This window comes from Schistocerca gregaria, chromosome X, assembly GCF_023897955.1.
Source record: "Schistocerca gregaria isolate iqSchGreg1 chromosome X, iqSchGreg1.2, whole genome shotgun sequence".
NCBI classification, from domain to species: domain Eukaryota; kingdom Metazoa; phylum Arthropoda; class Insecta; order Orthoptera; family Acrididae; genus Schistocerca; species Schistocerca gregaria.
The window spans coordinates 558,428,885-558,456,522 of NC_064931.1; the positions used below are offsets into that span (position 1 = coordinate 558,428,885).

General features: G+C 39.3%; 1 protein-coding gene across 8 annotated transcripts in view; it reads left to right on the forward strand.

The window, feature by feature from the left end:
* The window catches only part of LOC126297666 (uncharacterized), a 275,101-nt gene that overhangs the window by 233,914 nt on the left and 13,549 nt on the right, over window positions 1–27,638 (forward strand). For all 8 annotated transcript variants that reach the window (XM_049988760.1, XM_049988761.1, XM_049988759.1 and 5 more), the window contains 2 exons: window positions 118–195; window positions 21,476–21,863. In XM_049988760.1, the coding sequence (XP_049844717.1) occupies window positions 118–195; window positions 21,476–21,863 (466 nt within the window). The remainder of the gene's footprint in view (window positions 1–117; window positions 196–21,475; window positions 21,864–27,638) is intronic.

Below are 27,638 nucleotides of genomic sequence, written 5' to 3' on the forward strand. Positions count from 1 at the left end.
ATATATAAGGAAGGGTGTTGGTCTAACAAATGTGCCTAAAGATTTTATTGCTGAAAGGTTTGTTTAAAAAATTCTGTTGTCTTACTTAAAAGTATAAATGATCTGTCTTGGTTTCAGGAACACGAAGAAATCTGCAGACTTGACTCTACAAGTGTAACAGTGCACAATACTGATGAGCCTCTTGCATCAGAGCAGGTACATATCATTTTGTAGCCTGTTCTAATAGTTCATCTTCATTGGAAGGTCTACACTGCACCTGAATTATATTACATGTTCATGATTGGTTGTCAGATTTCTTCATTCCCTACCCAGAGTTTCTTAATTAACTGCTAACTTTATGTGGTAGCTGACATAAGAATTTAAGGAAATGTTATAGTACTTGGTTATAAAAGGATGTTTTATATGTAGCTTTATGCAGTGCAGTTTCATAATTTATCTATATAACACCAAAATGAAGCTTCACACATTATTTTGAGCTATGCCTGGTGTGGTCATGATGATATTACATCATATTCAAAATTTCAAGTACCTGAAAATGAATGCTCAGACATCAAAATACTTAGTATAGTAGTAATTCTACCATTTTTGGGCAGTTAGTAATGTCAATTTTGGAATATGATTCATAGCAATGTATGACAAAATAGTATCATTGATATATGCTCGAATCTGACTGCTGTATACAGACACACTGCAGTGTGCTGTGTTACACTTCAAGTGTGTATGAAGACACTTTCAAAGATTACATAGTTAAATTGTTTTCACAATAGTGAATACTTTCATCTTCAGTGAATAAGTCATATATCAAAACATTAATATGATCTGTCAGATTTTCTGGAAGCACTTCATTTTCTTCTTGCTTGATACAGTCACTAGCAAACTTCCATTCACTTGTATAATTGTAGGTGGATTGTATACATAGGACAAGTCTGCCCTGTACTTCTCTCCCCTTATTCCCATAGTCTAGTTATGGTTCCTCTCTACATCTATATCTACATGATTACTCTGCAATTCACATTTAAGTGCTTGGCAGAGGGTTCATCGAACCACAATCATACCATCTCTCTACCATTCCACTCCCGAACAGCGCGCGGGAAAAACGAACACCTAAACCTTTCTGTACGAGCTCTGATTTCTCTTATTTTATTTTGATGAGAATTCCTACCTATGTAGGTTGGGCTCAATAAAATATTTTCGTATTCAGAAGAGAATGTTGGTGACTGAAATTTCGTAAAAAGGTCTCGCCACCACGAAAAACGTCTTTGCTTTAATGACTTCCACCCCAACTCGCGTATCATATCTGCCACCCTCTCTCCCCTGTTACGTGATAATACAAAATAAGCTGCCCCTTTTTTTGCACCCTTTCGATGTCCTCCGTCAATCCCACCTGGTAAGGATCCCACACCACACAGCAATATTCTAACAGAGGACGAACGAGTGTAGTGTAAGCTGCTCTTTAGTGTACTTCTTGCATCTTCTAAGTGTCCTGCCAATCAAATGCAACCTTTGGCTTGCCTTCCCCACAATATTATCTATGTGGTCTTTCCAACTGAAGTTGTTAGTAATTTTTGCACCCAGGTACTTAGTTGAATTGATAGCCTTGAGAATTGTACTATTTATCGAGTAATCGAATTCCAACGGATTTCTTTTGGAACTCATGTGGATCACCTCACACTTTTCGTTATTTAGCGTCAACTGCCACCTGCCACACCATACAGCAATCTTTTCTAAATCACTTTGCAACTGATACTGGTCTTCAGATGACCTTACTAGACGGTAAATTGCAGCATCATCTGCGAACAACCTAAGAGAACTGCTCAGATTGTCACCCAGGTCATTTATATAGATCAGGAACAGCAGAGGTCCCAGGATGCTTCCCTGGGGAACACCTGATATCACTTCAGTTTTACTCGATGATTTGCCGTCTATTACTACGAACTGCGACCTTCCTGACAGGAAATCACGAATCCAGTCGCACAACTGAGATGATACCCCATAGGCCCGCACTTTGATTAGAAGTTGCTTGTGAGGAACGGTGTCAAAAGCTTTCCGGAAATCTAGAAATACGGAATCAACTTGAGATCCCCTGTCGATAGCGGCCATTACTTTGTGCGAATAAAGAGCTAGCTGCATTGCACAAGAACGATGTTTTGTGAAACCATGCTAATTACATATCAATAGATTGTTCCCTTCGAGGTGATTCATAATGTTTGAATACAGTATATGCTCCAAAACCCTACCGCAAACCAACGTCAATGATATAGGTCTGTAGTTTGATGGACTACTCCTACTACCCTTCTTAAACAGTGGTGCGACCTGCGCAATTTTCCAATCTGTAGGTACAGATCTATCGGTGAGCGAGTGGTTGTATAGGATTGCTAAGTAGGGAGCTATTGTATCAGCGTAATCTGAAAAGAATCTAATCGGTATACAATCTGGACCTGAAGACTTGCCTGTATCAAGCAATTTGAGTTGCTTCGCAACCCCTAAGGTATCTACGTCTAAGAATCTCATGCTAGCAGCTGTTCGTGTTTCAAATTCTGGGATATCCCATTCGTCTTCTCTGGTGAAGGAATTTCGGAAAACTGCATTCAGTAACTCCGCTTTAGCGGCACAATCGTCGGTAACAGTACCATCGGTACTGCGCAGCAAGGGTATTGACTGCGTCTTGCTGCTTGTGTACTTTACATACGACCAGAATTTCTTCGAATTTTCTACCAAATTTCGAGACAACGTTTCGTTGTGGAACCTATTAAAGGCATGTCACATTGAAGTCCGTGCCATATTTCGCGCGCCTCTAAATTTTAGCCCATGTTCAGGATTTCACGTTCTTCTGAACTTCGCTTGCTTTTTCCGTTGCCTCTGCAACAGCATTCGAACCTGTTTTGTGTACCACGGAGGATCAGTTCCATCTCTTACCAATTTATGAGGTATGAATCTCTCAATTGTTGTTGCTACTATATCTTTGAATTTGAGCCACATCTCGTCTACATTTGCATAGTCAGTTCGGAAGGAATGGAGATTGTCTCTTAGGAAGGCTTCTAGTGACACTTTAAGAACTTTTTTAAATAAAATTATTTTGCGTTTGTTTCTGCAATGAACAATGGATATGATGTTTCACTCATGAATGAATGTCACAACAGATAAAAAATAAACTCAACATACATCATCAAATTACACTCACGACTGACAGCATATCAGCAGTTCAATATGTAAAAATCCCATATTTTGGTATAATGTCTGACACCTTAGCTAGGCTATTCATAAACACAGATGTAAATATAAGTTTCAGTACTAACAACATCCTAAGTAGGAAATTTACTCACAATACAAAACTGCCAGACATAATCTTTATGCATCTGGCATTCACAAAATTACCTGCAACCAGTGCAACAAATATTAAATAGGCCTTCTTTGATGAAAATCTCACATGGTTTCCTTTACATATTGACAACATGAATCTGATGCTGGACTGTCCTGAAGTTCTTCTAACTGTAAAATTCTACTGCTACAGAATAACACTTCTAACAAATTCACATGCATTGGAAATAATACTGACAAGATAAAAAAGAAAAGAGTAGTGAAGATGGACTGAAACCTCATTTAGTGCTTTAAGAGCTGGATAGTCCAGAGTCTACTGTACACTCTATGCAGCCTCTGTACTATCTGACCAACCTAATATCATAATAATGCTTCTCCATGATAAAAGGAGAATTAATTTAATGTACACACTTTACTTTTCCAAAGCTTTAGCGAGCAAGTGCCAGATGCATTGCTGTGTGCCCTTCAAAATATTTTATGCATCTTTTGTGCTTCTGGTACACTCAGAATCTCAATTATAAGATACATTCTCTGTTGTTAATATAGAATAAATTAACAGAACTACTCTTCAAAAAATGGTACTTAGAAGTTCTCACAAACTGTGAACATGTATGAAGAGCAGCTCTGTTGGAAACCCTGTGTTCTTTGTTTGTTCAGTTGAGTGTCAAAATACTAAAATGTGTGCATTATTATGTTGTTGTTTTGTGTGGTCTTTTGTGTTCTGATTAAGAGTCCGAAATGATTGATAAACACAAAAATCTTGTAGCGGCTATGGGTCAGAATCCACGTGCCGTAATGCAACTGGATTCTGAAATAGCAGTCAAAACTATTTCTTCGAAGTTCGGGGTAAGAAAAAGTACTTTTTGAGACTGGAAGAAAAATCTAGCAGAAATTTAAAAGTGATGTGCTTCCTAAGCTAGTGAAAGTAAGGATGACTGTGTTGAAAGGTAAGCATAAAGAAGTTGAAAAAACTTTATTTTTGTGGGGTGAACATTTAATAAGAAAAGGTTTGCCCATTACTGGGCCGATATTGTAGGCAGCAGCATTGCAATGTCAGCTGTAAGTTCAGCAATGGGGAGGGGGGAATCGCATCACTAAGTAGAAGTTGTGTGACGCAAAAGTTGGTTGGCGTAGTTCCACATCTGAAAGGTGATGACTATCCCAGTTTCGTACCAGTTGCATAAAAATAATACTAGTAGAGCCAGTGTGAGGATCCAGATCTGGTTTGATTTAAATACGCACTGTAACAGTCATGAGCAGTAGTTACCTTTGAGACTGGACATGGTGAGTTAATGTTCATCAAGGGACATGTAGCACTACTGAGGGGGAAGATCATTGTGTTTGGAATATGGCTCCTGGTGGATTGTAGCGCATCTGCAGCAGCAGTCTGCTGGGCAGCAGTTGGTACCACCGTGACACATCAAAGTGTTACAAATCAGTTACTGCTAGGACAGCTCGGAGCCAGGGGTCCTATAACACGCATTCCACTGACTACAAACCATCACCATTTGCAACTTCAGTGGTGTCCAGTGAGAGTTCATTGGTGGTCAGGGTGGATCTCTGTTGCGTTTTGTAATGAAAGTGTGTTCTGCCTCGGTGCCAACGAGGGCCATGTGTTGGTTAGGAGGTGGCCAGTTGAGGGCCTGCACCCAACCTGGCTGTGTGCTAGACACACTGGCCCCACACCTGGAGTTGTGGTCTGGGGTGCGATTTTGTAGGACAGCAGGAGCATTCTCGTAGTTATCCCATACACTGACTGCAAATTTGTACATCACCCCAATGATTCGATCGGTTGTGCTTCTATTCGCGAAGAGCATTCCAGGGGGTATTTTCCAATAGGATAACTCTTGCTCACATACTGCTGTTGTAATTCAATGTGCTCTATAGTGTGTCGACATATTGCCTTTGTCTGCACGATCACCAGATCTGACTCCAGTCGAGCACATATGGGACATCATCAGGTGACAACTCCGATGTCATCCAGCATTAACCATTCCTGTATTGACCAACCAAGTGCAACAGGCATGAAACTCCATCACCAGAACTGAAATCCAGCACCTGTACAACACAAAGCATGCCCATTTGCACGCTTGCATTCAATATTCTTGCTGTTACACAAGCTATTAATGCACCAGCATTTTACATTTACTTTGTGTTCTCTCACACTGACATTAACCTGCGATCTTGCAATGTTAATCACTTAAATATGTTACTAGACAAATGTGTTCCCAAAATTTAATTATCTTCTAGTGTTGCATTTTTGTTTTCCATCTACATAGAATGAGAAGACTCTGAATTTACTGCCAGTGATGGATGATTAGATTGGTGGAAAAGGTGGCTCACTCAGTATTTGCCAGATTACCGTTAGTGGAGAGGCTTTATCCATTGACAGTTATGTTCTGCTGTTATTTAATTACCATCTTTCAAAGTTAGCTGACGAGGAAGGAATTTCTGGCAAAGAGTTCTACAATTGTGATGAGAGTGGTTTAAATTGCAAGATGCTCCCTATGAAAACACTTGCTTCAAAAACGGAAGCTGTGGCTGCCACACACAAGAAAAGTAAGAAACTGATTGTCATAGTGGCTTGCAGTAACTGGTTACATTAATAGGGAAACCATTGGAATGTAGAGCTTCCCGATTGGTATTCACTGCCCTACATTATACTCATCAAAAGAAAACATTAATGGATTCAGAAATGTTTAAAACCTGGTTCCAAAATGAACTCATTCCAGCTATAGAGAAAGATTTAAAAGACAATAACTTATTGACAAAATCTTTGTGATAATGCACTACGCCATTCTGCCAGCAACAAACTCACAGATGGAGATATGAAAGCATTATTTTGACTACCAAATGAGATTGCGCTTTGTCAGTGGCACCCTTCAATGCTATAAATAAGTATTGCCACCATCATCTCAGTGACTGATAAAAATGAAGACCTTATAACTAGTTTGAAGAGGATTAACTTGCTACATGTCTTAAGGTGGTTGACTGAAGCATGATAAGAGATTGTGAACATACCATTTGAAAGGTATTGGAAAATTCTTTTTGACTGTGAAGGTGGACATTTTAACTTTGAATCCATGTGTGAAGCTGAAGTCCAAGACTGAAGCAACGATATTGTTTCAGTGCTCAAAAATGTACCAGGCCGTGAGGATGTCGTCAAGAGGATGTCGCTAAACAGATGTCGAGTGATGAAGTAGGTGAAATAACTGACAACAGTATTGTGAAAGTGTTGACACAAGGGGGAGAAACACAAGAAGAGGAGACAAACTTAGATGCTAGGTGAAATCTCATCCCACATTTGGAAGAGTTGAAGACAATTGAGGCGTTGCTGCAGCACATTAGTGAGCAGCCCCAGCTGATATAATCTACTTGCATAAATTCAGCATGGCATTGTTAGCTGCTCCAGACAGAAAATGTGCTTTGTCGGTGCTGCACATTTTCGCGACTTTGACCGTGATAAACTGATGCTCCGCTGTTCATCTGCGGCGCACCAGTGTAGAAGTTGTCTCGGAAATCGGCTGAGTAAAAAAGCTGTGCAGCTCACACTTTTAATCAAACCATGGAAAATCTAGGATGTAATGTAACAATACCGTGAAAAGGAAACTTGCTACGCACTATCTGCTGAGTCGCAGCTCACACTTTTAATCAAACCATGGAAAATACAGGATGGAATGTAACAATACCATGAAAAGGAAACTTGCTACTCACTATATAACGGAAATGCTGAGTCGCAGATAAGTACAACAAAAAGACTGTCACAACTATAGGTTTTTGGCCAGTAAGACCTGTGTCAAAATTAGATCTCACACACACACACACACACACACACACACACACACACACACCACCACTGCAGTCTCAGTCAGCCGAATGTGGCCTCAGTTGCGTGAGACTGCCATCGTGTGTGTGTGTGTGTGTGTGTGTGTGTGTGTGTGTGTGTGTGTGTTTGCTAATTTTGACGAAGGCCTTACTGGCCGAAAACTATATTTATGACAATCTTTTTGTTGTGCCTATCTGCAACTCAGCATCTCCGCTACATGGTCAGTAGCAACTTTCCTTTTCACAACATTGTTACAATTCACACTTTTATTTATATGTAAAAGTTGATTTCGGAATTTTCCTTTGTGAGAGACTGCATATGCCAGATTCATGTGCCAATTTGAAATACTGTATTTACATATTTTACTGTTCGTGTCACTTCCACATAATATTTGATCAATTGTACCAGTACTCATTTGTATTGTGATATAGTGTGAAATTTTGAACATTTGCAAGTGCCATTAGATTAGATTTACTTTCATTCCAATTGATCCGTAGTAAGGAGGTCCTCCAGGACCTAGAACATGTCAGAAAAACAATAATACATGACAAATATTTACAACTCAAACAAATAAGCTAATGTACCATTCCACAGGTCCCAAGGGGAATGATTCTCATTTTTTTTTTTTTTTAATGAACACTGTATGGAGGAATCATTTTACACACACACACACACACACACACACACACACACACACACACACACACACACACACAAAATCAGTTGGTTCTACTGAGAAATTCATCAATGGAGTAGGAGGTGTTAGCCATCAATGAATCCTTTAGGCTTGTCTTAAACTGAATTTCATTGGTTGTTAAGCTTTTTATGGCTGCTGGCAAGTTATTTAAAATGTATGTTCCTGAATAATGCACTTTTTTTGTACAAGAGTAAGTGACTTTAAATCCTTGTGAAGATTATTCCTATTTCTAGTACTGATTCCATGAATTGAGCTGTTGGTTTGAAAAAGTGATATACTTTTAATGACAAATTTCATTAAGGAATAAATATATTGGGAAGCAGTAGTTCCCTAAACAGGCTTCTACAGGATGTTCTTGAGTTCACACCACATATAACTCTTACTGCATGTTTTTGTGCCTGGAAAACTTTAGCTTGGCTTTATGAATTACCCCCAAAAAATCCAATATGACATTATGGAGTGAAATTAAGCTTTTTCATTTTTATATCCCCTATGTCTGTCACAATTCACATTGCAAACAGAGATTTGTTAAGGCGCTTCATCAGTTCTGCGGTGTGCTCCTCCCAGTTGAATTTATTATCAAGCTGTAATCCCAAGAATTTAATACTGTCCACTTCTATATGCTTCTCACTGTATGTTAGGCATATACTTGTGAGACACCCATTAGACGTTCTGAACTGCATGTAGTGTGTTTTTTCAAAGTTTAATGACAAAGAATTGGCTAGGAACCAGTGATTAATGTCCACAAATATTTTATTGGCCAATCTTTCTAAGACTACACTTGATTTGCTATTTATTGCAATGTTTGTAACATCGGGAAACAAAACTAACTTGGCATCTGGTAATGTTACTGATGAAAGGTCATTGATATACACAAGAAAAAGTAAGGGCCCCAAAACGGAACATTGTGGGACCCCACATGTAATTAGTTCCCAGTTGGATGATGCCTAATAGCTTAATACATATCTCTTTCCTAATAACACCCTTTGTTTCCTGCCAGAGACATAAGATTTGAACCATTTTGCACCATTTCCTGTTACACCATAATATCCTAACTTACTTAAAAGGATATTGTGATTTACACAGTCAAATGCCTTTGACAGATCACAAAATATACCAGTTGCCTGCAATTTTTTGTCTAATGATTTAAGCACATTTTCACTGTAGGTGTAGATAGCCTTCTCAATATCAGAACCTTTTAGAAATCCGAACTGCGACTTTGACAGTATGTTATTTGAGATAAGATGGTTATAAAGCTGATTGTAGATAACTTTTTCTAAAATTTTTGAGAATACTGGCAAAAGTGAAATTGGGTGGAAATTTGATTCTATTTCTTTATCTCCCTTCTTAAACAGTGGCTTAACTTCAGCTATTTCAACCATTCAGGAAATATTCCACTGATAAATGACTGGTTACACAGATAGCTTAATATATTTACTTAACTCGGAATCACATTCTTTAATTAACTTTTTTGATATTTCATCATACCCACTAGATTTTTTTTATTTGAATGATTTTATGATGGACATATTTCTGCTGGGGTGGTGAGGGTCAAATTCATATTATGGTGGAAGTTACTTGAAATGTCTGATCTGAGGTATTCCATAGCAGCAGCTACAGACCCTGACATCGCCATCTCTTCAGTAACCATTATAAAATGTTTGTTAAAAAGTTCTGCAACACTATACGTTTCTGTCACCAATGTATCATTTACTCTTAATGCCATTTCTCCCTCTTCATGTCTGGTTCTACTGGTCTCCTCCTTCACTGCATCCCATATTGTCTTTATTATGTTATCTGATATGACTATCTTTTCCTTGTAATGTATTTGCTTTGATGTACATATTACAGTCTTTAATATTTTGCAGTATTTCTTGTAATATGCTATAGCATCAACGTCAGAACTGTTTCAGATTGACAGATACAGTTTTCTTTTTGCTTACAAGATACCCCTATTCCTTGAGTAATCCATGGCTTCTTTGTAGACTTTGCTCTAACCTTGGTTAGGTTTGGGGCAAAACAGTGTTCAAATAAGGTAAGCACTGTAAACATCAGTCCAGTGAATGTCTCTTAGTAGTGTCCTAAAATAATTAATTATTGGCTTACTGATTACTTTCTTGAGCTCAGATTTAACAGATTTTATATCGTGTTCAGTATTAACATTTAACAGAAGGAACTGCATGTCATGGTCTGAGAGGCCATTGACTATTGGTTTTGTGATATAATTTTGTTCTTTGGCCTTTTCTATAAAGATATTATCAATGGCTGTTTGTGAGCAATTGGGGCACTTTACAGTGGGTATTAAGTTGAATGATAGTGTTACTAACTCAGATAAATTCTTATTGGGAGAGTCTTTAAGGAAATTTACATTGAAGTCACTAGCAACCACTATATCTTTGTTTTTGGTTGTTAAATGGGCCAGTACAGCTTCAAGGTGGTTTATGAACAGATCAAAGTTTCCTGCAGATGCTCGATATACACTTAATATTATGAAGGATTTTTTGTTAAATTCTAATTCTGTTGCACGTGCTTCCATATGCTATTCTATGCAAAATTTATGAATGTCTATGTTCTTAAATTTGTGACAGTTCCTGATGAACATGGTAACTCCTCCTTTCTCCATTTCTGCTCTACAAAGGTAAGATGCTAACCTAAACCCTGCAATACTTAAAAGTTCTATACCAATGGTCACATGATGTTCAGAGAGGCAGCTTATGTCAGCTGGGTTTGAAGACTCTATTTCATCTATGCAGATAATTAATTCATTAATTTTATTTCTCAGTCCTCTAATATTTTGATGCAGTAAAGATGGCTGACATTTCACATTGACTGAGTTGAAATTGGGTAGAGTTGAAATATCTGCTGACTGTTGAAAATTATTAACCAATAACTGTTTATGCTGATGTAATAATTTGGTTTCTTTCTCAAACTGAATGTTTGTCTCAGTCCTAACCTCTCTTAAAATTTGGTTTATTTCTGTCCTCCTTACCCTAAAAAAAGGGTATTTTCTGAACCCTATAACCACTGGTATTTTATCACTCATGACAGTGCCTCTTGCCTTTAACTTTCCTGCTATTTTCCCAGCCAGTTTACCCTTCCCTTTTCCGTTGAGGTGAAGATTGAGAGAATTAACAGGAGCCACATCATCCTGCACCTGACATAAGCTGCCGTTCCAACTCCAAATTAACTCTCTTGACATAAGAGGTCAAATGAGGTCGGTCATGGCGCCCAAGAACAGATACAAACTCAACACTAGTATGCTTTGATGCTGATGTAATATTTGCCAGTTCACACTCTATACCAGGGACGGCCAGAAATTCTGCACATGTGCGGTGCTCCTGCACATGTGCAACTTCCGGGTCACAGCGTGCACGCCGCAGCCGTCAGCGTTCATGTAGTACATGTTTCTATGCACAGATGTCGCTTTATCCACTTGCTGGGATAGTCTGTAACTCCGCATTCTAGTGCGCTTTAAACAGCTTGTAAGCCAACCATGGGAAGGTATTTTGCATATTAAACATTTAAAATACTGTCGCAGTCTACTCATTGAGACATCTACTTTTATGTTAACAGTTTAACTCAGTAAGACAAGTAATACAGTTAACAACCGTGGGTTTTTATTAAGGCAGCTTGACTGACAGCACATAAATACGAGTAATGTTTTTGATCTAGTGTTTAAGAAAGAGAGCACTTAGCAACTTCCAACGAACCTTATTCATGATTTCAAATAACATTAAACTAATGCAAGGTTTCCTATAACTAATTCTCGGTGCCCTCAGTTACACCCACATAATTTCTGTCTCGCTGACCTCTGAACAGAATGATAACCGCAGACCTCTCGATGATCACCTGTTATTTCAATACCATTATTGCTACATCTTTCATCAGCTCCATCTAAAATCTGCATAATAACCGACAATTGGATGAATGTTACGTTTTATCGACTTCAGCTGAGTGTCGTCTTTGTGATATGTATTGTAGTGTCATTCAATTGAAAACTTATGCTGGCTGCCTATTATTCAGCGGCATAGCAAACACTGTGAGTTTTCACCAACAGCTACAAAAAAGAATTACAGTTCCCAGTCATTTTTAAACGACTGAGAACATAGATCTCCCGTCCTTTGCTTTTTCATAGTACCTGCCATTTCTCAGTACTTCCTGTTAAGGATAAGGTTACGGTTACCAGGGGCAAACGAGACTGGGTATGCTGCGCTCTTGCTTGTACCACATAAACAGGGAAGTGGAGCCACCACCGTTCATTTAGGACGAATGTCTAATGACAGATGTCGCTGTCGCTCGCTGTCACACGTGTGCACATGTGCAGCACTTCGGCATGTCTGCACACTGTGCAGCATTTGGCCGGCCCTGCTGTATATTGTACCCAGGATCTCCGCCAATACTATTACCTGCCCCATCCACAATAACCACGGTGTCATCCGTAGCGAAATCTTTGCAAAGTGATCCTAAATCGTCTGTCACCTGCTCCATACCAGCACTAGGTTTAAAAATATTGGTGACATGGTATTCTGATTATAGTTCATCCTGTAAAAGTTGGCCAACACCTCTTCCATGAGAACTACATAACAACAACACTTTCTTTCTCTTTACTGATTTCCCTACATTCTTACTTTTCAATTTGCTGCTGAAAGTTTGTTGTGCCCTGTCTACACCTGCAACTGCTTGAGGCTCACCAGCTTCTAACTGACACAACAGGTGAAATCTATTTTCCGCATTCACCATGAAGCTGTCAGAGTTCTAGGCCTGTTACCACCTCTCTTTACCCTTCTCACTCCTTAACCTGTCAATATCTCCCCTGGCCTTGTCTAACTCAGCCTGAAGGGTGGCAGTTTTACCCTCTTGTTCTAGTATCTTCCTATCTCTACTACATATCCTATAAAACGACTAACGTGTCTCATTTACTTCCCCTAGTCCCATGCCACCAGTCACCCATATGGGAAAAAACTACAACACCTGTCACACCAAAGCCTTGACCTAACACTTCTGCTGCAAGTCAAGCACTTTTCACTCATGATAAACATAATAGCTTATTAAGAGTAAGTCAGTTAAATTACAGACAAACACGAAAATATGGTTCCACAAATTTGGCCTATCAGCAACTGTGTGTAAACAAGAACAACAGTGCAAAGTTTCTGAAACAAGAACTTCAACTTTACCCTACTTTCCGGAAATGTGAGTTAAATAGTGAAGAGGTACGCTACAGTTAAATTGCTGGATAGAGCAAAGAATAACTAAACGAAATTCTATAGATTTGCTGCGGCAAAACGTACACCGAAAATACGACTGTGTGATCTTTTCACATTTTCTACTATATTACTTAACGAAAAATGAAACCTTTAATGGTACGCTTAAAAGGCACACTAATACACCTATTTACCATGTAATCAGTACTAAATGGGTCAGGTGTGCACAACACATCAGAAGCTCCTACCCAGGTAGCTGACTGCACCCAAGGCAACTCTCCATCTATTCAAAGTAACTACAGCAGTTGGAAACTAAGAGGTATAAATGTAAGATTCAAAATAATGTGCCCCCCCTCCCCAGGCAAGAGTATTAAAATCTTATTAGTTAACTGCTGAAGCATTCACAGCAGAGTAATAGAGTTTGAAGAACTCCTGAAAAGCAATTAAACTTGCACAATACTAGGTACAGGAAGTTGGATAAAACCTTAAATTGATAGCTGTGAGATTTTGGAGGGGGTAAATCTTAAGTGTATATTGAATGGTTGTACTAATGGGGAGTGGAGGCAGTGTATTTGTCTTAGTAGACAAAAAACTCAAATCCTGTGAGATAGAAATTGAAGCTGCATGTGAGATTGTTTAGGCAAGACTCCGTATCAGGGTGGGCATAAAATGCTAATTGTATCCTCCTGTCACCCAACAGAATCACCTCCTGATGTAATTGAAAACTTTATAGAAAACATCAGTTCATTTATGTGTAAGTTCACCAATCACACTGTAATCATCTAGCCTTTAATCATTCACAATCAATTGGGAAAATTACAGTTTTGTTAGTGGTGGGTGTGATAAGACATCCTGTGAAACATTACTAAATGCCTTCTCCAAAAAGTACCTAGAACAGATACTTCAGAACCCCACTCATAATGGAAATATATTGGATGGAATGGTTGTGACAGCAGTGATCAAAAGACAACAGTTACACACACACACACACACACACACACACACACACACACACACACACACACACACACACACTAAACTAGATGAAAAACCAGTAGTGTCGTATCTCAATGAGAAACTTGAAACTTTCAGCACAGGGCAAGTGCATGTAGAGGAACTATGGCTCAAGTTTAAAACAAATAGTTGACCATGCATTGGGTGGATATGTACCCAGTAGAACTGTTCATAATGAAGGGACCCTCCATGGTATACAGTCACCATAAAGAAAATTCTAATGGAACAGAGACTACTGCATAATAAATGTAAAACAAATCGTAGAATCATAGAACCATGGGAAGAGAGGTGCTGAATGAAATGCATTCAGCTGTAAAGAGAGCAATGTCTGAAGTCGTCATTAACTACCATAGCAGGATATTGTCATCCTACACACAACACAAAGAAATTCTGGTCATATGTAAAGACTGTTAATGGCACCAAATTTAGTGTCCAGTCATTTGCAAATAAGACAGAAACTGAACCTGAGGGTAGCAAAACAAAAGCTCAGATGCGTAACTCCATCTTCAAATGTTCCTTTACAAAGGAAAACCCAGGGGAATTGACCCAATTTAATCCTTTTACCACTGAAAACATGAATACCAACCAGCATGGATTCTGAAAACATCGATCATGCAAAACCCATCTCATGCTTTTTTCACACGACATACTGAGAGCTTTGGAGGCAGTCAGATATAAGCAGTATCTCTTGATTTCTGAAAAGTATTTTACTCGGCACCACATCTACACTTACAATCAAAAGTATGATCATATGGGATATCATGCGACATTTGTGTCTGGAATTAAGATTTTTTTGTTAGTGAAGACACAGTGTGTTATATTAGATGGAGAGTCATTGTCAGGTGTAGAAGTAACTTTATGAGTGCGCCAGGGAAGTATGTTGGGACTCTTACTGTTCATGTTGTGTATTAATGACCTTGCAGACAATATTCACAGTAACCTCAAACCATTTGCAGATGATGAGGTACTGTCTGAAAGAAGCTGCACAAATATTGCCAGATCTTGATATGATTTAAAAATGGTGCATATATTGGAAATTTGATTCAAATGTTCAGAAAAGTAAAGTTGTGCACTTTAAAAAAAAAAAAAAAAAAAAAGGTGATACAAACAAACAAAAATGCAGTATCCTATGGATAAACTGTCAGCAAATCAAATTTTGAGTTGGCAATCTTGTACAAATACTTGGATGTGTAACACTTTGTAGAGGTATCAGTTGGAGTGATCACATAGGCTATGTTGTGGGTAAAGCCAGTGGTAGACATCAGTTTATTGTAGAATACTTTGGAAATGCAATCAGTCTACAAAGTTAGTGGCTTACAAATCACTCATGCGACCCATCCTAGAATATTCTCAAGTGTGTGTGAACCATACTAAATAAGACTGACAGGGGATGTTGTATGTGTACAGTGAAGGGCAGCAGGAATGGTTAAAGGTTTATTTGGCCTGTGGGAGAGAGTTAGAGAGATGCTGAAAAAACTGAACTAGTAGACTCTTGAAGATAGATGTAAACTATTCCTAAACAGCCTATTTACAGATTTTTGAGAACCAGCTTTAATCGATGACTATAGGAATATACTAGAACCCCCTAAATACTGTTCCCATAGGGATCATAAGGAGAAGATTAGATTAATTACAGCACACACACAGGCATCTAAGCAATCATTCTTCCTGTGCTCCATACATGAATGGTATGAGAAGAAACCTGTATAACTGGTACAGTGGGACATACCCTCTACCATGCACTTCACAGTGGTTTGCAGACTGTAGATGTAGATGTAGAACAGGGCTAAAGGAGAGGGAACAGTCATCATCAGAGGCTTCCTTAAAACCTTCACTCATGTTAAGCTTTTTCATATGTGTGTAATCATTTGTACTTTATGATGCAGATCATTTTGTTTCCTGTAGTGATTTTTGAAGGGTGCAGTGTGCACATAAGAAACACTTATAAATATCCTGTGTTTCATAGGAAGTCAGAAAATATTAATAAAATTTTGTTTTAGTACAAACCCGTGCTTAAAATGTTTGACTATTCCTCAAAAATATTTTGGCAGCTGAAACAAGTTTCTATAGAGTGGTAGAGGGAATAGGTCTGAAACAGAGAGTTTTAATGAATTCTTAGGTATGCACATTGTCCTTTTCTATGCATCTGAAACTGTTCTGATATTAATGTGTAAATACTTTTGGTTTGTAACAATCCTTTGCAATATGATTGGTAGCCAACTTTATATACTTAGACTTTATGTATAAAGGGTAGCCACATGATAACAAAATATGTGGGGAAAAAAGAAAGCCGGCCGGAGTGGCTGTGCGATTCTAGGTGCTAAAGTCTGGAACCAAGTGACTGCTATGGTCGCAGGTTCGAATCCTGCCTCTGGCAAGGATGTGTGTGATGTCCTTAGGTTAGTTAGGTTTAATTAGTTCTAAGTTCTAGGCGACTGATGACCTCAGAAGTTAAGTAGCATAGTGCTCATAGCCATCTGAACCATTTCAAAAGAGAAAGAAAACTGTATATTATTTGAAAAGTAATCACCATAACTGTTGATGCAGTTATCCCACTGAGACATTAGACAGGCAATGCCTCCATGGAAAAATGTTTGCAGTTGCCTACGGAATCACAGTTGTAACCTGGCATGCACCTCTTCATCCTAAACAAATCAGAGTGGCGACTAACATCTTTCTTCATGGCTCCAGAAATATCAAAATTGTATGGGGAGAGATCGGGACTCTATGACACAGGCTGCAGAAGTAGTGTATGCTGCAGAAGTTTCACTGGAAAGCCCTTACACTTCCTCCATACAGTCTCTCTCTCTCTCTCTCTCCCCATGTGATATCCATATTTTGGTACCCTGAAGAGAGACATTCACGGTTGATGATTTGCTTGGTACAAAGTGGTACACACCTGTGTACCATTGTGGTTCCATAGGCAATCGCAAACATTTTTCCATGAAGACATTGATGGTCTTATCTCACAGTGGGATGAATGTATTAATAGTTACGGCAATTACTTTTGAAATAAGAAACAGTGTACTTACTTTTTTCCATCTGTTTGTTTACATTTGGTTGCACCTTTGACTTCAATTTTTTTCCTGTATCCATTACAGCTCTATCTCATAAAATTAACTGAATGGAGATAAGAGAGTAAAAGAATGCAATATTGCTACCATGTTTCTCTCAGCAGTCAACACAGAGACTGAATTGTAAACTGTAAAGGAGATGAATTTGTGCTTATTAATAAGTGATCAACAAGTGAAATATTTTCATTCATTTTCTGTTTGTTATCCACTGAAAGAGCTACCATAAAACAAGGCCCCTTGAGTATTTGACATTCCCTCAGAACTCTTAATACCTTGAGAGAACCATCCGTGATGAAACTATACCACACGAAGTGCAAAATATAAAAGAGGCGTTAAAATATGCAAACACCACAAACTCGACACATTACCATGTCTAAAATGGTGCAGAAAAAGTGTTTTCATTCAAAACAGCTTCCTGTTATCCTGGAATGAATAAATATAGGTTTTGTATTGTTTTAGAGGGGATCTTTACCATTCTTCTCGCAAAACAGTGGCAAGTTCAGGTAAAAATGATGGAGGTAGATAGCAGTCTTGCATTAATATAGAGCTAGATATGACACTTCATCCTCATGCTCACTGGAGAACAAAAATTGGATAGTGAGATGGAACTGACTGGCCAAAATGGTCTCTCAATCCTTGGCTGTAAAGTGACTTTGCAGAGTATCATGGGGTCTATGGAATACAGTGATATGGCTGCCCAAATCCTCTTTGAACCTCCACCATGAATCACTTGTAGGATGTAAACTTGGCCAGAAGTTGGAAACAATGTGAAACAAGAGTTTTTTGACCAAACGAGTTTCTTTCATTGCTTCATAGCCCAGGTTTATAGGCTTCAGCACTGCATTTTTGTTTTATGGGCATTTGCCTCACTTTTGGAGTTGTTTTGGAAGTCCAACTGGCCCTACTGTTCCCTACGTATGGAGCTCTCTTTGGTGCTAACAGGGTTCGTGGGTACAACACTTAGTTCTGCGGTGACGTTTGCAGCTGTTGTCATCTTATTTTTCGAATCCTCTTGAGTGACTGTTCGTCACGACTACTCATCACACACCTTTGTCTGCATTGTAACTTTGCACATGATTTTATGCTTTCCTTGTATGTAGTATAGATCATCGATATGGTGGTTCCTGAAACACCGAACACTTTGACCATCTTGGTTATGGAAGCACCCACCATATGAGCACAACCGTTTTGCCCAGGTTCATGTTAACTTGGCCCTGAAAGACAGAACTACACAAATACTGTTCTGACCACAGTTGATACCTGCAACATATTGAGGACATTGCACAGGTGTTATCCATGGTCAAATACAACAGCACAACCTGTGGGTGTGCCTATCATCTGCATTTGGGTTCAAGCATGCATTTCTCGTGGTGTTTTCATATTTTTCTCCAACACTTATATGAGATGGGGGAAATACCCTCTTGCTTGAAATAGAATGTAATAAGTCCAGTGCCAAAGACAGCAGGCACTGACAGGTACGAATATTAACAAAGTCTCAGTTTAATAAGGCAATGGTTGCAAAATACTGACATGAATTATTAACAGAAGAATGGAAAAACTAGTAGAAACCAGCCTTGGGGAAGATCAGTTTGGGTTCCAGAGAAATGTTGCAAGATGTGAGGCAGTACTGGCCCTATGACCGATCATAGAAGAAAGATAAATCTACTACATTTATAGCGTTTATAGACTTGGAGAGAGCTTTTGACAATGTTGATTGAAATACAGTCTTTGAAATTGTGAAGGTAGCAGGGGTAAAACACTTGGAGCAAAATGTTATATACTACTTGTACAGAAACCAGGCAGCAGTTGTAAGGATCAAAGGGCATGAAAGGCAAGCAGTGGTCAGGAAGGGAGGGAGACAGAGTTGCAGCCTGTTCACAATGCTATACAATCTGTATATTGACGATGCAGTGAAGGAAGCCAAAGACAAATTTTGTTACAGAATTTCAGGGAGAAGGAATAAAAACTTCGCCATTTTCTGATGATGTAGCAATTCTTTTAGATATAACAAAGGACTTGAAAGTGCAGTTGATTGGAATGGACAGTGTCTTGAAAGGTGGATATAAGATGAACATTAACAAAAGCAAAACAAGGGTAATGGAATGTAGTCAAATTAAACCAGGTGATACTGAGGGAATCACTTAGGAAATGAAACACTAAAGCTAGTGGATGAGGTTTGTTATGCAGCAGCAAAATAGCTGGTTGAAGTAGAGAGGATATAAAAAGGAGACTGGCAATGACAAGAAGAGTTTGTGAAGAAGGGAAATTTGTTAACGTTGAGTATAAATTTAAGTGTTGGGAAGTCTTTAATGAAGGTATTTATCTGGAGTGTGGCCTTGCACAGAAGTGAAACGGGGACAATAAGCAGTGCAGGCAAGAAGGGAATAAAAGCTTTTGTAATGTGGTGGTACAGAAGAATGCCAAACTGGGCATCCAGCAGCCTTGTAAAGACAGATACGGTTTCCTCCATTAACGTTATTGATATTATTGCAGATAGGTACTGTCAACTTCTTTTGGGTGAATCTTGCTGCGGGGACTGTTTGTGAGGCATCAGTACTGATTTGCTTTAAAAAAGTGCAATTATTGAAAGGTAATGTATAATCTAAATACACATATCAAAAAGAGTTGTGCATCACCTCGGTTCCGAAACCTATACAGAAAATTGAAATAGAGATCAACATAAACATCATTTCTGCCCTTTTTATTACTCATGAAAACCACACATTGCACATTGCACATCCATAGAGCGAGACCTTCAGAGGTGGTTCTCCAGAGTGCTGTACACACCGGTACCTCTTAATACCCAGTAGCAAAGCCTCTTGCATTGATGCATGCCTGTATTCGCCGTGGTGTACTATCCACAAGTTCATCAAGACACTGTTGGTCCAGATTGTCTCACTCCTCAATGGCAATTCGGTGTACGCCCCTCAGAGTGGTTGGTGGGTCATGTCATCTATAAACAAACCTTTTCAATCTATCCCAGGCATTTGAACATGCTGGCCACTCTAGTCAAACAATGTCATTATCCTGAAGGAAGTCATTCACAAGATGTGCACGATGGGGACACGAACTGTCATCCATGAAGGCGAGTGCTTCGCCAATATGGTTGCACTATCAGTCGGAGGATGGCATTCCCATATCATACAGCCATTACGGTACCTTCCATGACCACCAGCAGCGTATGTCGACCCCACATAATGCCACACCAAAACAGCAGGGAACCTCCACCTTGCTGCATTCAGTGGACAGTGTGTCTAAGGCGTTCAGCCTTACTGGGTTGTCTCTAGACACATCTCCGGCAATTGTCTGGTTGAAGGCATATGCGACATTCATTGGCGAAGAGAACATGATGCTAATCCTGAGCAGTCCATTCGGCATGTTGTTGGGCCCATTTGTATCGTGCTGCATGGTGTTGTGGGTGCAAAGATGGACCTCGCCATGGACATTGAGAGTGAAGTTGCGCATCATGCAGCCTATAGCGCACAGTTTGAGTCATAACATGACGTCCTGTGGCTGCACAAAAAGCATTATTCAACATGGTGGCATTGCTGTCAGGGTTCCTCCGAGCCATAATCTGTAGGTAGCAGTCATCCATTGCAGTAGTAGCCCTTGGGTGGCCTGAGCAAGGCATGTCATCAACAGTTCGTGTCTCTCTGTATCTCCTCCATGTCAGGAAAACATCGCTTTGGTTCACTCCGAGATGCTTGGACACTTCCATTGTTGAGAGCCATTCCTGGCACAAAGTAACAATGGACACGATCAAACCATGCTATTTACTGTCTAGGCTTGGTTTAACTGCAGGCAACACGAGCCGTGTACCTCCTTTCTGGTGGAATGACTGGAACTGATCCGCTGTCAGACCCCCTCCGATGTGTCTGTGATGCAATATCCACAGTCATCATCTCTCTTCATGAGTTCTGTTAACCGGAGTGATGCAAAACTTTTTTTTATGTGTGTATTATGGCAGAACAGCAGATTGCAAAGAATTCCCCCCCCCCCCCCCCCCCCCCCTGCCAAAGATGAGGTTCCTTGCAGAAGTAAAGCTGTGATGACAGGTCGTAAGTCATGCTTGGGTAGCTCAATTGGTTGAGCACTTGACTGAGAAAGGCAAAGATCATGAGTTCGTGACTCGGTCCAGCACACAGTTTTAACCTGCCAGGAAGTTGTTTGTTAGTTAATTTATGCTAAACTGTAGTTTTTTTGTGCAGTCAGCTCTATTTCGTATTATTTATGCTTTAATTTTTCATAATTCATTTATTTGAAATTTTAAATTACAAGAACAGTTGTGCATGTTATTTCTTGGTTGATATTTTCTAATTTTTGTCACTATCCATCAATATTACAGGACAGATTTCTAGATTACCTTGGCCTGAAGAACAATACAGAAGTTGATTCTACTGTACAACATAAGAGAACATCTAAAGATGTGAGATGGAAGGTTGCTGGCGTGAATTTTACTCGTTGCTGCTCCATTCCTGTGTCTTCTCCTCTTGGACTAGCTTTACACAGGAGAACAAAACCATCAACTGTTTCCTCGGAAGTTCATCTCGGAAAAGTGGAAAGACATTGTGTCGACTACACGGACTTTCTTCCACGAACGCGTGAAGCCAAGCATTCAGATGGTCCATGGCCTACCACTTGGAAACGAAATAAAACATCTACAAATGCATGGGCCCATATTTACAAATTCCCTAGGAAACATCTGAGGTGTCGTCCTCCTGTACCAGACACAGGTTAGTAGTTCTGTGGATTTTACTGCTTCCAGCTGCAAAATAAATAATTAATAGTGGCATTAACAGGAGAATTTCTGATTGCTATGTGATATAACTTTTCCAATCAGTAAGGTTTCATTGCAGTTTCTGTTGTTGTAATGCTACAATATTCATACATACAGATCTTAAAGTAACTTTTGAAACTGATATATTTATTCGGTGAGTTATTACCTGTACTCTGTAAATTATTTATTTTCCACCAAGGACTTAACATATTGATATATTTGTTTCAGTGTTGGTGGTGTGAAACATGTACAGGTACTTCCATTTGAAGTCAGAGACATGGAATTTTATCATACTGTCAACAGAAATCATCAACTGCATGCATATCAATTAAAGGATACTGATCTTCTACTTCTCTCATGTGTCACTTGTGCTTATGGTGATGTACTTCACCGGCAAATTTTTCTTCTCTGTGGCTATCTTGTAGATTTCCAAAGATAAATCATTAGCTGACTTTTAGGATTCAGCAGCACATTTGTATCTGTTGGATTCCAAAGCAGGCCGTGAAAATCAGTGTGTTCTGGAATAAGATAGTTGATTGCTTAATTGTTGATGAGATAGCATATAAACAATAGGAAAATATTCCTAAAAGGAAACCATAAATATTAATAAGGATATTTGTGAATTAAAAACATTACTTTAACTGCATACTGATCTTGCAAGTTTTCCATTATTATTCTCCATTAAGGGGACAAGGGGAAAAAGGAGGGGGGGGGGGGGGGTTGTAACATGAAGTTTGATTGATCATACATGTAGTATATGATAGAATTATAGCAATCAGTCACTGTTTATGTTAACAAATTTATTTTGTTATCTTTCACTAGTTTGAGTGTGGCTATCTGCAAAAATATGAACATGATCTTCTATCTACCTACCTTCTTCTTCTGTATACATGTAAACTGATGTCCTGTGCCACACTTTCTGTGTTCAGGCTGATCTCAGGAACTATTATAGGTATATTGATCTGGTTTTCACTGATAGACTGACTGCTTCACTAGGAAGGTTCATGAGCATGATTTATAAATATTCCATAGAAATTGCCTGAATGATGACAAATCAGTCCTTACCACAGTGAAAATTGGGCCATTGCCACGTAGGAGTCAGTACAGCCACAACTCCAGAGAGCAGTGAAGTTTGACCGAAATTGATATTGGTGGTTTAGCAGTAAGTAAAGGACATGCCTGGAAACCGAAAGGTCACGGGATTGAATACTGGGCAGACCATTGATTTTTCACATTGCCTTTTAATGTTGCATTCACCTCTCAATGATGTGGTGATTTGCCAGAAACAAAATGTATTTTAGAAGCAGTGTTAAACTGTAGATCCCCTTTCCATGGTTGGATAACTGGTTAGGGACACGCAAGTCACCAAAGTGACATCCAACCAAAAGACTTGTACCAGACCATTATGCCACACAGTATTATTATTATTATTATTATTATTATTATTATTATGAGCTTAATCTGTAAGTCTGTGCATATGTTTCCTTATATACATCTTATAAGTCCACCAGCACATTTTTCTGCCTGTATTTACAACCTCATCTCAGGAACTACAGTAGGGATTTTGATACTTAGGCCAGACTGGCACTGGAGGCAGAAGGTTCTCACGAGGCTCAAATGTTGTCTGTCGCATATTTCTTTGGCATTTGCAGTGATTGTGACAGTGATGGGAGCTGTGAACTACTGCACCACCTGCAGTGGTCACAGTGGCATGGCAACTTTGATGCCCATGCACTCACCTGTAAAAAAAAATTATCACTGTGCCAGACAAGACATCCGCCTGTAGGCACTTGAGTGCTACCTGTACAAAGCCAGGGTTGGTTGCTTGTACATAATAAACAGAGTCTGCTTATCATTTTGCATCTGGTTAAAGCGCAATAATGCACATCTGATAGGAACAAGAAGTTTCAATAGATTTTGTTTCACATTGTCGAGGTGTGCAAAATTTTACCAGTAGGTAACGTATGTTTTCATACAGTGTTGTGTCCAGGACATAGAATAATGGCACAGATTTACCATATATCAAAATCTACTTATAGAATACGTATTTTATGTAAATAGGTTATGGCAAATAAGAAATTTTAACAGCTGAAAATTTCGGGACATGGTAACAACAATAAAGAAAAGATTGATTTATACTCACCACATTGAGGAGCTGTTGAGTTGCAGACAGGCACAGTGAAAAACAAGTTAAAATATTTGAGCTTTCAGACAGAGTCTGTTGTACGAAACAGAAAACACATGCACACGCAGCCACTGCCTCCCGGTGGTGGGAACTGACTGCAGTTTTTCGGATCTATTATAAAATTACTAGAGATGTGAACAGCTAGCAAACTGTGTCATTACCGAAAATGCTTTTAAAATTCATTCCTACTTTTAAAAACTGGGAAGTGTTACTCATGGTAATAGTTGCATCCAAGCGATGTTACTTGACCCATGGCTCATCATTGAGAGAGACAGGGTGAGAGTGAGTTCAGAGCAAACAATACAAAATACTTGCAGCTGGTTATGGGCTTGTGAATAAAGTTGTACAGTCGGAGCACAAGAGGAAGCTAATGAACGTGTTTTATTAACTTCACCTTCAAAGGCTCATCCATCACCTTTTACCGCAACAACAAATTTTAATTTGTGGGAAATCTTTGACAAAGAATTAGCAAATAGCACAAAATTTAAGATTCAAAGGCTATGGCTATCATTAACATCACCAACTACAGTTCAGAAATGTTGCTCTGAAGGGCTGGTGATTCTCTGTCATGGTGGGAACAAATAAAACTTCTTTATTCACTTTTATGTTCAGTGGTCCTAAAAAGAGTTTATATGCCAGCAAGTTCATTGCCTTCAAAAAGGATAAACACAGGACAAACTATGAAAACAAGTCAATTGAGGCCATTAAAATTTTCATAAATGTTCCCTTTACCATTTTCACTTTTTAGCTTCTGACATACAGCTGGTAATCCATTTAAGGGATTTAAGGGCTGCAAGACTACTGGGAGCCTATTTTAATCTCAGTTTCATTTGCTGGAGCTTAAAAAATTTTTGATCCACACGAGTTTGGCATGTGTAATTATACTCAAATATTTCAATTTTTAAAATGATGACTTTTTAATTATGTATATAACACATACTGTTGTTGTTATTATATATTCTTAATTGCAATGGAGTATGTTTCACGAGATATAGTTTTAATTATAGACATTTTATGAACTTTCAAGTTAAAAAATTTCTACCATAATTTTTATCCAATATTCTAAAACATTGTTATAAAACATGGGTGTATGTAGTGGGAGGAGGGTACAGCTGCATGCGCCCACTCTGAAAAATCTGATGTTCACAAACTGTACTTTCATCATGCTGCAGCACACAAACAGATGCAGCACTTAAATATCAGTTTGAATAAAGGCGGAATATGCAATGGATACTGACCAGTAACAAGTGTACCCAGAACCATTTGTTGTGAAATTCCAAAGCTCTCCCCCTGCAGTATCAGGTGCTAGAAAGGGGCTAGAATAGACTCACGGTTTTTCCTTGTCTGTCATAAGAGGCAACTAAAAGGAGTCTTATACATAATTAAGTTTTTACATTGAAGACTTAAAACACCCAGCAGTTTTAGCTCATTTCAAAATCTTTTCCTCAATCTTTTTTACTTAATTACTTATGGTCGCATTTTAGTGTTTGACAATGCAGGCTCTTTGGGGAATAGCACCTTATGTGGTGCATAATCTACCCACCATGCACTGTTACCTTCTGTACCTGCTAATAGAGTAGATTTATGTTTGCAACCAAAATTCATCATGGTAACCATTCTGTCTGTGTGTGTGTGTGTGTGTGTGTGTGTGTGTGTGTGTGTGTGTGTGTGTGAGAGAGAGAGAGAGAGAGAGAGAGAGAGAGAGAGAGATTTGGGGGGAGGATCATCATGCACCACATGGCTGCAGCTCCAAGGGATCATAATGCTGACATCTGATCTGTAATCCCCGATGTATACCAAGGAGTAGGTGCCTGTACAATCTATGGCACCGGGACTCCAGGCAATGATTACTATGCCACGTAGCCTTTGCCGTGCCAGTGAGGAGCATGTGGGAAGAGCCCCTGATTGGCAAGAGTGACATCATGGCAGATGATCCACAGTAAAACAGATCAGACTCACCCATCCCAGTGGCCTTGCCAACCCAGCTGTCTCAGTGGATAAAAAATAAGATTTTACTGCAGAGGCTTACAACGCCATTTTGTTTCTGTCTTTAGCCATACCATGGGATTGGTATCTGGCAAGGAGAAATTGAGGTGGGTATTTTACCCAATGCATGGTGTCTTTTGGAACTGACAGAGAAGCTTTTGCAACAAATAACACACTGTTTTCTTCAAAAATACTGGGATCCATTCAGAGAAGTTTCTGGAATAGAAAAGATGAGAAATGGATCGCTGTTGATCAAAACATTGAATGCTCGAGGATACACCAGTTACCATCTTCCTCCATAACAAATTCTACAGGATTTGAGATATCTTCCAACAGGACCTAGCACTACAAACAGATGACGAACTGTGTGCTAATCTAGAGCAGCACAGAGTCCATTTTGTTTGTCATGTGTGGAGAGGACCTAAGGACAGTAGGTGGACACTGGAGCTTTCATCCTAGCCCTCAGTGAAACTATCTGAAAAAGTTATGGTCATGGTATATAGGTTTGATATTAAGCCTTATTTCCCTCCTCCTATGAGATGTTTTCAGTTCCATAAGTGTGGACACATGTCGTCCTGCTGTACTTAGGAGGCTACGTAAGGGGCGTGCAGCAGGACAACTCATATGAGCAGCCTCTGTGAACAACCCGTAACATGTGTAAACTGCTTAAAACAGCATCCTCCTCATTCACAGACATCTTCAGTTTTCAAAAAAGGAGAAGAGAATCCAGTAATATAAAACTCTTGATAACCTGTTTTATCGAGGTGCTAAGAAAAAGTTTGAACAATTCTACCCAATTGATATGACATCAGACTTCACGAATATTGTGTCAAAATTCGCAATTACTGCAATGTCAAGGTCTCAGACAGGAACTTCTTGCCCTAGCTGTGTGTCAGTGCCCGTTTTCCAGACAGGGAGGAAACACCAGCTCCCTTGACCTCCCGAACCCACAGCATAAGTGGTAACCATCCCATTCATCCTCCTCCAGCATCATTAAGGAACAGGACACCTGGCAGAGTGCTCCCCTTCCAGGACCAAACAGACCCGCAGTCTACCACCACTCTACTGGCCAAGAGGACCACAGGCTGCAAGTCATAGGAAAGAACAGTCCTTCTCTGTCACAGGAAACAAGACAGGACAGTCCTCACAGAAACCAAAATCTCACAGAGACAAGAAGAACAAATCAAAAGTTAAATCTGATATATAATTCTGCTGCTTTGGTTGATCTGCTCCATCTGCCACCCTCTGCCTCTGCTCTGCAGTCAAGCCAATAGACACCAATGAAAAACCGCACATTCATGTGGAGCAAAACTTAGAGCAGCAAAGTAATTCATACTCTTGTTTCCCCTTCACTGCCTTCTGAGACTACCTGATGTTTCTTTACTGCAACTGTAACAGTTACCACCTTGGTGAACTCCATCAATTAAAGGCTACTTACTCTGTAGTTGGTGTAGCACTGCAGGAGAGACAAATCTCAAAAACCCAATTCCCTTGTATTAAAAATTACTAATCCTACTGTACAAATCACATTACCGCCAAGAGGTCATCTGTCACGCATTG